At 40.3% G+C, this 14,689-nt stretch overlaps 1 protein-coding gene across 1 annotated transcript in view; it reads left to right on the forward strand.

Annotated features, from left to right (window-relative positions):
* The window catches only part of LOC129696946 (collagen alpha-1(XXI) chain-like), a 103,101-nt gene that overhangs the window by 34,075 nt on the left and 54,337 nt on the right, over positions 1-14,689 (forward strand). The window contains exons 3-10 of the mRNA XM_055635077.1: positions 404-457; positions 550-603; positions 3,591-3,644; positions 9,617-9,670; positions 9,755-9,808; positions 9,912-9,965; positions 12,555-12,608; positions 14,293-14,337. Of these exons, the coding sequence (XP_055491052.1) occupies positions 404-457; positions 550-603; positions 3,591-3,644; positions 9,617-9,670; positions 9,755-9,808; positions 9,912-9,965; positions 12,555-12,608; positions 14,293-14,337 (423 nt within the window). The remainder of the gene's footprint in view (positions 1-403; positions 458-549; positions 604-3,590; positions 3,645-9,616; positions 9,671-9,754; positions 9,809-9,911; positions 9,966-12,554; positions 12,609-14,292; positions 14,338-14,689) is intronic.

Genomic DNA, 14,689 nt, shown 5'->3' on the forward strand with positions numbered 1-14,689 from the left:
AGGTGTGGTCTAACCAGAATGATCAATCTGAAGTCAATCTAAAACATTATTTATGGATTTCCCTCAACAGGTGCTGCCTCACCCACCGAGCTCCTATAGGAGGGTATACTGGGAGCAATTGTTAGTGGGTAAATCCACATCTGACATGTGGAAGTTGTTTAAAGGCCACTTTGTCGATCTTCAGAACCAGCATATTCAGTAAGGAAAGGGGATAAGGATAGGATAGCAAAGTAAGGGAACCTTAGATGACCAAAAAGATTGTTAATTTGGTAAAAATGAAAAAGAAAATTTTTGTTCAAAATGTAGTATGTTTAAATTGTTATATATTATGTTATTATATTTAATTGAGTTATCATATGCAAGTTCATTGATTTTGATTAAAGTGGACAAAAAATTATTACAGGGAATTGCAGGATTACCTGGAAACTCAGGGATACCAGGACAACAGAGCATTCCGGTAAAAAGCATCTTTTGATGAAACATATCAGTTAATGTTCACTTTGCAATTCAGTTTTCTCTATTAATTTTCATGGATGTCTCCTTTTATAGGGATTACAAGGGATCCGGGGAAATAAGGGTGAGGAGGGGAGACATGGTGCTCCGGTAAGAATCAAGTTAATACATTTACATTGTGCCATATCAATGTGATTTGAAAATGATAGTTGAACTCTATGCTACAGTTTTCATCTTTTAAAATAGTGCTCACTTTCATAATATTAATAAATATTCAGGCCAATTAATTAGCATGCACTTCCCTCCATATATAAGGCAAGTTAACTTCATAGTCCAACACTCTTCTCAAGGAATGTAATCAGGTCACTGGTCACAGACAACAACAAAAAACACATTCTCTCTTCATAAAAGTTTTCCTGGTAATAGGACAATCTTTCCCAGTTTAAGAAAATGTACTGATGACAAGCTTGTAAAATCTTAATTCTATAATCAGTAAAGTGGCAACTATATGCTTTAAAACACAAATCTAAGAGAGTTTAGAGATTTTCGTGAAATTTCAACATGCTAGAAAAAGATGCCATAATTTCAGTTAAAAAATTTCAACATGCAATTTCTCACTTGTACACCAGGGCATTCTTGGCATCTGCTGCATTTCACAAATCTCGAATCTGAGAGACGCAATAGAAAAACTACTTTCATCGACTGGTAATGAGCCTAACACTGAAGGATTCCACCCACATTAATCGATGGGATTTCTTGTTTGCTGTTTTAATAGCTCTATTCACATGCATACCATTTTATTGTATATCTTTCTTGCCTTTATCTTGTACGATATATCATTCAATTTTTGAAGTTAATCTTGGAGCTCAGATGCTTTTATTTTCAACAACAAACTGTAGATTTTCAAGGTCAAATTCACACAAGAATAAAGAATGCGGGAATTCTAAATAAATAACTTTATATACATCAATGATACAGTTTATTTATTATGTGCTCACAATTTGATTTTGAGCTAGCAATGTGCAATCAAATTAGAACCAAGTCATTTGCAACACAGACGTTATTAGGACTATTACGTACAAGGTAGCTTTTATGCTTTAACATGTACACAAGTCTTAACTCCTATCTTATATAATCACTTTTTTGATGACCACTCATTATTAAATTTCTAACTACTTAAAAAAGTAGTCATTATTTTGATATTTTAGCAAAATTCTATTCAATTACAACAATTAATTTCCCTCTATACTCTCTTCCAGTGGAAATAGATCCACCATTCTAAAATTTAGTGACTGAGTCATTTATCAATAACCTGCAAGTTATCTTATTTTATTAATATTACCAGACATTAGCATGCATTAAAAATAGAAAATGCTGGAACCATACAGCAGATCAGGCGGCATCCTCGAAAGAATGAGTTAAAATTTCAGGTTCAGCGTACTCCATCTAAACGGAGAGTGAAACAAATGAGTATAGGTAGCAGAGAAGGTTGGGCAAGGGTAATGGGTTAAACAAAGGAAGTGTCTCTGATACATTGAGTCAGAATGAACTAGTGTGGCAGTTAAGGGCAGTTAAGATCAACTGTGGCTCATGTTTAGCAAGCCAGACAATATAAAACTAAAGGAAAATGGGTGGTGGGGAAAGCTAAGCAAAAATGATGGCAGGTAAAAAAGAGTCAGTTCTCATACAAAGAGAATGAAAGGTTGTAAGAGAATTTGATATTGAATCCAGCAGGCTGCAATGTGTCCAGACAGACGATGAAGTGTTACTCCTCAGGTGCATTGGGCCTCATTTTAACACTACACAAAACCACAGTTAGAGTAGGAATGAGATGATGAATTAAAGTAGCAAACATCCTAAAATCCATGATGGCTCCTGCAGACTGAGTGAAGATGCCCGGCAAACCGATCAACCAATCATCCGATTATGTTGGGGGAGTCTAGAACAAGGGGCCACAGTTTAAGAATTAAGGAGTAAGCCATTTAGAACGGAGACGAGGAAACACCTTTTCTCACAGAGAGTGGTGAATCTGTGGAATTCTCTGCCTCAGAGGGTAGTGGAGGCAGGTTCTCTGATGCTTTCAAGAGAGAGCTAAATAGGGCTCTTAAAAATAGCGGAATCAGGGGATATGGGGAGAAGGCAGGAACGGGGTACTGATTGGGGATGATCAGCCATGATCACATTGAATGGCGGTGCTGGCTCAAATGGCCGAATGGCCTACTCCTGCACCTATTGTCTATTGTCTATTATCATCCAATTTCTCCAATTTTTTATAATCTTTTAAAAAATGGTCACATTGTGAACAGCAAATGTTATGCATGCATGCTGGATTAGAAGTACAAAGTGAATCACTGTTTCACCTGGAAAGACTGTTTGGGTTCAAGGATGATGAGAAGGAAAGAAGGATTGCACCTTAAGTGTTGTATGGGGGAAAAAAAGGCTTCTCTGCCTTTTTTTTGTATTGTCTATCCTGTTGGGCATGTCCCACAGCCTCACCATTAACAACACATTTGACACACACACAGAAGCTTAATCGGATCATAACTGCCTCTTTACTGCCACTCGTCTGTTAAAGCCCATCAGTGAATTCTATCACACTTATTCACTCTCGCACATTCTCTGCTACCTGCACTAATTTATTTCTCTTTTCCAGTTCTGATGAAAGGTCCCAGGCCTAAAACAAGTTTCTCTTGCCACCTGCTGCATTTTCCAGCATTTTCTCTTTTCTAACATCTGCAGGTTTTTTTTAAATCACACTTTAGAAACTAGGTACAGGAGGAGGCCATTCGGCCCTTCGAGCCAGCACCGCACTTTGGCGTGTTTGCATTCTATAAAACATAATATTGAGCTGTAAGGATATGTAATGATGACCAAGAATCAATTCGTTCAGCACTCTTTTGATCAAAAGTGGACTAGATATTTGGCATTAAAGTTAATTGGTACATTAAATATTTTTATATACCTAATTGAGGTAAATAATATTTCACCTACTAATTAGAATGATTGCTATAAATATACAATGTAATCATTTCTAAAATTGTTGAGAGGTTAGTGTAGAAAGTGAACTGAAATGGAATGAATTTAGAATTGTATATTAATTCAATGTGAATGGTAAAATCATTATTTTATTTTGGCAGGGCAAACAAGGAGCTCCAGGCTTACAAGGATTACCAGGACGACAAGGCCCTATGGTGAGCATTCATCTTTTCATACTGGAGAACACCACTTTATTAAATTTATCACCATGAAATTTGAAAACATTCTTGAATAATGGAGCCTAAACTAAATCACTAACAAATTCTCTTACCTTCTTCCTTTGTTCAGATTTAACGTGAGAATGTAAATATAAAATACTGCAGGTTCTGGAAATCTGACAAACAGATAATTCTGGAAATACTTAGCAAGGAAATACAGCATCTGAGGGGAGAGAAAGAGATTAACTGTTCAGGTCATTGACTCTTCATAAATTTTGAGACATTATCCCTGATACTATCCCCACAAGTGCTGTATGGCATCCTGAGTATTTTTCACATTATTGTTCTGTTTTTCCTATTTGTTTCATTGATGTTCCAGATTAGGTTTTTATATTAACCTGACACTGACATTTATTTTCTGGCATGACCAGGGGAGGGATCATTATGGAAATGTTCAACATTGACATTGAAACATCAATGGAGTCTTTTGAATTAATGTCAACTTTGAAGTGCACCATAGAGCTGATTTTGTAATGTCAAAGATAGACACAAAATGCTGGAGTAACTCATCGACAGATCCCAGGCAGCATCTCCCGAAAAAAATAATAGCTGATGTTTTGGGCTTTTAGACTGAAAGATAGAGGTATGCATTGGGGGGGGGGGGGGGGGGGGGGGGGGGGGGGTTGCATAGGCCAAAGTGGACTGAGCGTAAATGTTCAGCGAAACGATCGCCAAGTCTATGGTAGACTTGTAGGATATGTAGGAGCCCACACCAGAGCACCGGATACAGCAGATGAGGTTGGAGGAGGTGCAAGATAACCTCCGAAAGCTTCTTTGTAATGCTAACAAGTGATAAATGTGCCTCATTAGATAATGAAGCTACATGATCTCATCTGCACCATGTCAGGTACAGCCATTAGATAAGTGATTGAAATAACCATTGCTATCTTTATGAAGACAAAGGGTTTACCTACTGTGAAGAAAGGCAATGGAATCTATTTCATCAATTCCAATTGCACAGAATTATAAAATTATTTCTGCCACAGGAAGAGTCCATTCAGCCATCAAATCTTATTTCAACTTCTTGAAGAGCAGAACTGCTAGTTACATTCCCTGATCGGGGATCGATGGTCGGCATGGGCTTGGTGGGTCGAATGGCCTGTATCCGCGTTGTATCTCTAAACTAAACCAAGTTCTTAGCTTGAGCAAAAGCTTGGTCGTAAAGCTGGAAGAACATTGGAAAAGCTATGGTACCAGACTTTGGAGAGAAAGAATCACCCCAAAATTGTCCTTCAGGCTAGATTTAGAGGCTAATGCCCCTGTCCCACTTAAGAAACTTGACCGGAAACCTCTGAAGATTTTGTGCCCCACCCAAGGTTTCCGTGCAGTTCCCAGAGGTTGCAGGTGGTTGCCAGAGGTTGCAGGTAGTGGAAGCAGGTAGGGAGACTAACAAAAACCTCCGGGAACCGCACGGAAACCTTGGGTGGGGTGCTAAGTCTCCAGAGGTTTCCGTTCAGGTATATTCCCATAACAGAACAATGAAAATCTTACTTGCATCAGCACAACAGATATGTAAACATAGTACTTAGTAAACACCATAATGAACAACAAAAATAAGTTCAATATATATCTCACACCATTCATGGATTATCTGTTGTCTCACAGAAGTGTAAACGACATTTGTTCCTTCCTAATTGTTATGCTGAACTAACTCTAAATGGATCGCAAGCATTAGTTAAATGCGGTATATATTATTTCCACTGTATTCAGGAGGCACCATAGAAGTAACCTTAAGTAGGTAACATGGAAAATGTATGTTTAACATTTAAAGTTCAGGTCTAAAGGGCACAAACAGCAAAGATGATTCCTTGGCTAAGGAAAGGAATACTCACTTATTCACCTAACAGGAAGCATGAAGATTAACAGGACTGGAATTGAAGCTCAAGAAAAAAACACTGAATGAGATTTATGTGCGAATATAATGTAAAATAAAGCTAAATTATAGATTTCTAATAATTAAAGTAAAGCAGGTGTATAATAATATTACTCTTTCTTCGATCATGTCACAACTTAAAACTAATTTCACTGACAGCAATTTAATGTGGTATGGATATACAATACAGTGATATGCATGTCAACATACAATTGTATCAAAACCCAGTCCACCTTCAGATGTAAATTTTCAGCTAATTACCACATCCCCCTCCATCTTTGCATGTCTGCACCTTAGTAATAATACACAGGAGGTTGTATTTTTGTGCAAATGCATTTCTCTGAAGATCTGTCCTGGGCCCAGCACATTGAAGCAATCCCAACGTAAGCTCATCAACGCCCCAACTTCCTGAGAAGAATACTCTATTGAACTACCACAGGTATACAGCAGAGATCATACTGACTGGTTGTATCACAGCCTGGTGTGGTAACTCGAGTGCCCAGGAACAAAGAAGGCAGCAGGAAGTGGCAGTCATTGTTTGGTCCATCACAGGTGTTCTGAATCTGAATCTGAATCTCTTTATTGTCATTGCACATGGTACAACAAAATTTAAAAGTCAATCCCACGGTGCGATTCACAAGAGCAATTTTAAATATATAAGAAAAGGTAAAAATATATACATATTAAAAAAAAATTACAGATAAATAACAATAGCAGCTGAGGTAGAACCATTCGGTTGAATGTGAGTGTTATTACTTATTTTGCATTGTTAAGTTCACGTATGGCTATGGGGTAGAAGCTGTCTCTGAGTCTGTTTGTGCGAGTTTTGAAAGACCTGTACCGTCTGCCAGAGGGCAGCAGGTGGAACAGGTTGTGTCCAGGGTGGGAAGGGTCCTTCAGGATGTTGGCTGCCCTGCCAAGGCAGCGAGAGCTGAAGATGTCCTTCAGGGAGGGCAGTGGGCAGCCAGTGATTTTTTGTGCGGTGTTGATGACCCTTTGAAGGGCTCTCCTGTCCACTGCAGAGCAGCTGGCATACCATGTGGTTATACAGTACGCCAGTACACTCTCGATGGAGCAGCGGTAGAAGGACACCAGCAGCTTCTCCTCAAGATGGTTGATCTCCCCACCATCAAAGAGATCTACTAGAATGCCTCAAAAAGGCAGCTAATATCATCAAAGGCCCCCATCACCCCCATAGACCCTCAACCACCCCATGAGCAGGCTGGTTTCTGTCTAGGTCGATATACTGCAGACCAGGTAACCCTCCTCACCAAAGACATCAAGGACTGCTTTGAGACAAATGAGAAGGCAGGAGCTGTTCTTATAAATTTATAAGCTGCCTATGACACCGTGTGGCACCGGGGACTAACTGCAAAGCTACTTTGGGTGCTGCCAGCATGGTACGCTACAGCACGGAGCTGATATCAAACCGCAGCTTTGTGCTTAAGACCAGTGATGGACAGCAGAGTTGGCTACGTGGACTGAAGAATGGCGTCCCACAGGGATCCGTCTTGGCTCCACTGCTTTTCAACGTGTACATCCACATGGCCGTCCGACGGGGGAGTGCGGAGGGTGCGAACGCACCCCCGTTTTTCCCCCTAGAGTAATAAAAAAATCGCACCGCCACCCCTCACCGCCATTCAGGACCACCCGCAACCTCCCGCTCAGCCCCGCCGTTCAGGCCCGCCCGCAACCCTCCTCATGCCACCCCCCTTTTTGAAAAGCTTCGTATGGGCCTGATCCATGGCCTCCCAGAGACCAACGCTGGAAAATATGGGTATGCTGACGATCTAGCCATCCTGATGAGACACAAAGAGTGGAAGACAATCGAAAGCTCCTTGAGTCACGACATGGGGACTTTGGCAGTATACCTGCGACAGTGGCGTCTAAAGCTGAGCGAAGGCAAAACAGTGTCAACAGCATTCCATCTAAACAACAAGTAAAGCGAGGGATAACTGTCTTTGTTAACACCAGGCACTTGGACTTCTAACAAACACCCACTTACCTCGGCGTAAAGCTGGACAGGTCGCTTACATTTCGTCAACACCTGGCTAGTCTCCGCGACAAGGTCATGGCATGTAGCGGCCTCATCCGAAACCTGGCAGGAACAAGTTGGGGAGCCAGTCCATCAACTCTTCGCACCTCTGCCATAGCTCTTGTGTATGCCCCAGTTGAGTACTGCGCATCCATATGGAGTAGAAGTAGACATACTAGCCTGGTAGACACGAGCCTGAACAGCACCTTGCGAACCGTCACTGGGTGCCTTCAACCTACTCCAGTCGAGCAGCTCCCTATACTTGCAGGCATTCCGCCTACAGGGATCCGAAGGCAAGCAGCAACTCTGGCACTATCTCGTCATGCCATGGACCCAGATCACCTCCTCCATCAGGCTATCAGCAGAGAGCAGAGGCCACCCCGACTGAAGTCCCATCACCCCTTTGCTCCACATGGAAAACAACTCCTAGTATCCATCGAACCAACTGAGGCAAAACACACTGGATAGCCACCAAGTGGTCACAGGAGTGGAAGGCAACCTCATCTCCATTACACAGCTACATCTCTTCACCAGATAAAAGATGTCCAGGGTCCGACCTCCCCAAAGGAGCATGGATGAAGCTCAACAGACTTGGTACTGGAGTTGGGCGTTTCAATGCCAGCATGTGGAGATGGGGGCTCCGCCAGAGCCCAGCCTGCGAATGCGGAGCAGAACAACAGACAGCCAACCATGTCATCTCTGGGTGCTTGCTCTACCACCCACCAAATGGAGCTCAGGGCCTGGCTGATTTGTCACAGGAGACAACAACCTGGCTGCTCAACACCCGGCTTGAGATCTAACTATTCCTTTGGTTTATGTTTCATTCGCAAGAAGAAGAAGATCCTGGCCACATTACATTTTGCTGCTAACATCGGGAAGAAGGTAAGGGATCCTAAAAAACGTGACTTCTAGGTTCAAGAACAGCTTATTCCCAGCAACCATCAAGCTCTTGAACCACATTGCATAACCCTAACCCCAACCCTACCTTAGCAATGTTGACTGAAAATGGGTCTCAACCCGAAATATCACCCAACCATGTTCTCCAGAGATGCTACCTGACCTGTTGCATTACTCCAGTATTCTGTGTCCTATTGTATACCTCAGCATTGATCTATCATGGACTTTGTTTTTGGTTGCACTATGTATTTCATTTTTGCAGTATTATGGTCTGAATTAAATTGAAAGATACAGCATGAAAACAGGCCCTTCTACCAACTGAGTCCGTACCGACCATTGATCAACCATTTCATTCACACTATGTTATCCCACTTTGGCATCCACTCCCTACACACTAACGGCAATTTACAGAGGAAAATTAACTTACAAACTCGCACATCTTTGGGATGTGGGAGGAAATTGGAGCACCCGGAAGAAACCCACGCGATCACAGGAAGAATGTACACATTTCACACAGACAGTGCCCAAGGTCAGAATTGAACCCAGGTGTCTGGTACTGTGAAGCAGCAGCTGTGTCAGCTGCACCTCTGTGACTGGTTACCTAGTATTTCTAATTATTCATTTATTGCATTATTAATTCTTGTAAATTGTATCTGGTGTGTTATTGCATTAATGGGCCTGTAAAGCTGCAGCTAGTAAGACTTTTATTGTTCTGTTGCTGGTACATATGACAAATACACATTATTGACTCTCTTGTCTCTTGATCTATTCATTTACTGGAAATGTAATGATTACTAGTATTAACTAACAATAAATAAACGCACAAACCTTCTGGATATTAGTAAACATACTCGATCATTTACCAGCTATGTGGTGTTTATTAATAATAACTTGTTGTTATTGTTGAAAATAATTCTTTGAATTATACATATAGGTGTGGCCTTAATAAATGTTGAAAAGAAGTTGATCTCAACATAAATGTACACAGTAGATTTTGAAGCATACTTAATGATTATGTATCAGGAACAAATTCTTGTCATGTTATTGTTGAGGTCTCTTATTATAGCTTGTCTGAATGCTCTCTATATTTTAATTGTATTTCAGGGTCCTGAGGGGTTCAAAGGAGAACCCGGCCAACATGGTTTTAATGGCAAAAAGGTATTTGGGAAGTCGGTTCAAAAGATTTTTTCGAATCTATTGCTCCAAAATGAAAACTAATTTTAGTACTATATTTTATTCAAGGGTGCAAAAGGTGACAAAGGTTCTCAAGGCTATCCTGGATTATATGGACTTCCTGTAAGTTTAAATGAATACAAATTTGATGTTGAAATATATCAGCAATAATACTCTAAAGGCTACACAATAATGTAAAAGCAATTTTATGTATTTTAATTCATAGGGACATCAAGGTGAAAGTGGAAATAATGGCTTACCTGGAATTCCTGGCACAAAGGTTTGTTAAGTGTGTAATTGATTTCATTCCTATTAACACTGTTAAAGAGTCTAGGATGGTGTATAAAAGTTACAATTCGCAGACTATGACTGTATTTGTCTTTTGCTGAACTTACCTCACAGGTAAGACTAATATATTTTCAGAGCCGCATATTTTGGTCTAAGTCCAAAGATGAGAATGTGGAAAACTCTGCAAGTCACTGGGTCTAATTATGCTTTCACCATAACTTAAACGTATGCCAAAGGCAATACCAAACATTGAACTGGTTTTGTTTTCAGTTTACAGTTATGAAGTGAAATGGCAAGGCAGTTCAAAGGGCAGTTTGAGTAAGAACAGTCAAATAAAATTGTGATTTACATTTAAATTTAAAAAAAACTGAAAATGCTGGAAATATACTCGAACACTTGGTAGGTCAGTCAGAATCTTTGGAAAGAGAAACTGAGTTATTGATTCAGGTTAAATACACTTTAAAGGAACTGGGAAAATGACTAACCAACTTGCAGAGAGAGTGAGGGAATGATAGATAAGACAAAGGGAATATTGAACATAGAACAGTAAAGCACAGGAACAGGCTCTGCGGCATGAACATGATGCCAAACTAAACTAATCCCTTCTTCCTGCATATTCATGTGCCTATCTATAACCTCAAATGCCATTATTATATCTGGTTCCACTATCAACGCTGTCAGTACATTTCAGGCATCTACCAGTTTCTGAGTAAAAATACTTGCCCCGCACATCTCCTTTAAACTTTTCCCCTCTCACCTTAAAGAAATGCTCTCTAATATCCAACAGTATCTCTAATTAATTGAAGTCAGAGTATCTGAGATGATCCTACTGTTTACAGAATAGAGGTCTGAAGAAAGGTCCCAACCTGAAATGTCACCTATCCATGTTCTCCAAAGATGCTGCCTGACCTGCTGAGTTACAGTACTTCAGCATTTTGGGTCTTTCTCCACTATTTACTGCGCCATCTGATTGATATATTAATGAGGGAAGTTAGAGGGATAACCGACAAAGTGAGAGGTTAAAGCTATGAAATGCAGGTCAGAGCTGAATTTGAAACTTGAAACCAAAGGAAGAATGCTGAAAATGCCCAGCAAGTCAGACTATGAAAAGTTTTGATACAAACAGAAAAATTAAGTTGTCTAAAATAAGCAGATCGCCACAGCATCCCTGCCTTCCCAAAAAGGACTTTTTCTTTTACTATCCATCCTTCCCTGTACTTTGCAACGTAAAACTAGCAAGATCTGTTTCTGTTTCCACAGATGCTGCCTAATCTGCTGGGTGTTTTCTGCATTTTTGGATCGTATTTGTGATTAATCTGGTCTTTTGAAAAATGATTGTGTTGTTTCAGTGCCCAGGCAATATGGACTTTCTCACTGGGGAGTCAAAATACAGTTAACTGCTTTGTAGAATGTGTTTCAGTTGCAGAGAAGTAGACTGAGAACAGAGGGGATGTCTGTAATAGGGGGAGACCAGGATTGTCCAGGTAACAATTACTTTTGATGCTGACATTTAGAGAGAGAAAAGATACCTAAGTGAAAGAGCAATTCACTGGCGATTCATCCATCTTAGGGTATTACATTCAATGCTCACAATGATTTTCCCACTATTGGAGAAAGCAAACACAGATTGGGTAACTATTTTGCAGAACATATCCGTTCAGTCTGTAAGGTTGATTGAGCTTCCAGTTGTCAAACATTTTAATCCTTTATCCCACTTCCACTTTGACGTCTATGTATTTATACTCCTATACTGGTCAAATGGTGTCCAAATTAATCTCAAGGAATAGCAACTCATTTTCCAACAGAGCACATTGTAGCTGCTAGGAATCAGTGTTAAATTTCAGGTATGCATCCTTTCCTGGCTGCCTTTGTTGTAATATTATCCAAGTGCAACATTAATTCATATTGGTCTCTCTCCACAGTTGTTGGATCTGCTGAATGTTTCGGGCACATTCCATTCTTGTTTTTCTCTGTTTTCTCCACCTGGCTCTCTCTCTCTCTCTCTCTCTCTCTCTCTCTCTCTCTGCATCTTTGATTTTTCACTTGCCTAATTCCGATGAAGGGTCATTGACCAAAAATGCTGACTGACAAGCTGATTACTTCAAGCATTTTTGGTTTTCGTTTCAGATTCTTTTTTTGCATCTTTTAGTTCACGAGATTCCTGTGGAATTGTGATCTCATCAAGCTGACTGAACAGACTGTTGCATTAAAGAATTCTCACAGCAAGCCAGAGGATAAAGAAGACATTTTAGCCAATATTTTAAATGTTTTCAGAGTGTGAAATAAAAATGGAAAATATATGTAAAATTAAAGTAGAAGCTCATAAATGGATGTTACAATTTTTTTCTGAAACATTTTGTAAAATTTCCGGAGGTAAATTATCGTGCACATACATAAAATTTGCTTTTTTATTCCATAGAGTTTGGAGTTTGTTGGAGAAAGCTGCAAATTACCACAGATAGTAACTGACCTGGATTTTCACAGTAAACCGCACATACATGAAAATTTCAAAGCTGCTGTCAGTTTCATGGTTTCATTACAAACACTGACAATTTAAATTATATGTTTCTTATTTGTTTAGGGAGAACCTGGAGAGGTTGGTCTACCAGGATTTGATGGAATGACAGGACAGCCTGTAAGTACACTTGTGGCCTTTAATTGGAAATTCATTTTGTTGGTGTGCAGCATTTCTTATTTCTTCAAATGCAATATGTGAAATTAATCCTTTGTTGGAGAAACTCTGATTGCAATGAAGCACCAACCTGTTCATGTTGGTGTAAAGTTAGCTGCCAGTTCATCACCAACCATGTTGGCACAATATTATTCACCAACTTTTCCATCTTCAAATTATAGATTTTGTATCTTTAATAGTTTAAAAGTTGCAATGGTTTAATATTTTCATGAATGCAGTAGAGTCTAAAGAAGAGATTTATTGTTTTTTAAACTCTTAGACGATGGGAAGCTTTTAAAAACCAATAGAAGGCAACGAAAGGAAGACAGTCTCTGCCGTCAGGTTTCATGTTAAGAATGTGATCGTTGTGTTGTGCTGAAGAATGTGATTATATGATATGGAAAAGCCAAACATTTCACTATTGCTCTATGGAAAAAATATTATATAGCAAATATCAAGATGCTAATAACATATTTTGCAATGCATTGGATTTGCATTAAAAATATTCCTACTAATCAATGTGAACATCTGGATCAAAGCATTGACCGCTGCGAAAGGGCAGCTGACAGCCAGGGAAAGACCTAGTGACGGCCTGGAGAGACTGCTGACCGGAGGGAATAGATCCCACCGGGGCTGGCATGGGCTAGCTCCTCATGCTAGCAGGATCCATCGCTAATCAGCGTTTTGGATCCACCCTTATATTGCTACGGAAGGAATCGACTATGAATAAGAGAACTAGCACAGCAATTGACAGAGCAGCAGCCCCGGCAGGACATAAGCTACGAAGCTGCATCTGTGGCTGGGAAAAGATAACATCAGAGAAGGGTCTCAAGATCCACCCAGGCAGGGAAAAGTGCCTGGGAGAGCTTGGTGTGGGGCCTCGCATTGACCATTACCTTCTAAGAGGTAGGCCAAATCAGTTGAGTGAAGCCCAGTGGCAGGTTAACCACCACAGTCCACAGGGTATCAGCACCCCAGGCGAAGCTCAACCAAGTACTGTCCCACCAACGGACACAAGTCCAGAGCCCAACCAGCCACAGTCAGCGGTAGAGAGCAAGATGGAAGCGAAAAAAGCAGAATGGAACAGTCACTGGCTGTGGCTGAAGAGAAAAGATGCTGTCTGGGCTGCCAAGTGACCATCTAGAGGCTGATCACCCTGCGGTGGGCCTGCCTCGACTGAGGGTGTCTTGTGATAAAAGGCCGAAACACCCAGTGATGTTGAGGTACACAACTGAAGATGTGTCTGATTAGTAGCAAATCACCTAGTGGTCACCACCAAGAATACCCGGTGTCAGTTGTGGTGAAGAACCTTACGGATTGTAACATCCAGTCCTACTAATCAATGTTTCTGTTAAATATTTCTGTCAAGGGAATCTAGAAAGATGCTATACAGTTTTTCCATAAAATGCCAATTTTAGTTACTCAGCCCGTTTAAAATCCAGAATGGAGAATAGACCTATGTGTTTCCTTTTCCTCAACTCTTCCTGTTTTAACCTTTATTATTTGAATACTATGAGGATTTTCTTTGATTTTAGTGTCAATGTATTATTATTTATGCAATAACAGCCGAATGTCTTTTCACTTAAAATTAGAATTCGATGATGTTCCATTGTGAAAATTAATCACTTTGCTTCATGTTTCATTTTAGGGTATTCCAGGAATGCCAGGAAGTGTAGGAGCAATGGGTCACAAGGTTTGTATACTACGTAGAACTTATTCATAGAAGGTAGAACAGTACAGAACAGGAACAGGCCCGTTGACCAACAAAGTCCATGTCCGAACATTATGCCAAACGAAACTAATTTCTGCCTGCACGTGATCCTTCCATATCCTGCTTATCCATATGTCTATCTGAAAGCTTAAATACCATTCTCATATCTGCCCCCATCATCACCCCAGACAGCATACTCCACGTACCCAGCACTCTCTGTGTAAAAAAAACTTGCTCCGCACAGCTTTAGGTTTTGCCCCCTCTCATCTTAAAGCTATACCCGCAAGTCTTTGACATTCCCACCCTGGAAAAACACTCTGGCTATCTCCCGTGT

The sequence above is a fragment of the Leucoraja erinacea genome, chromosome 5, assembly GCF_028641065.1.
Source record: "Leucoraja erinacea ecotype New England chromosome 5, Leri_hhj_1, whole genome shotgun sequence".
NCBI lineage: Eukaryota > Metazoa > Chordata > Chondrichthyes > Rajiformes > Rajidae > Leucoraja > Leucoraja erinaceus.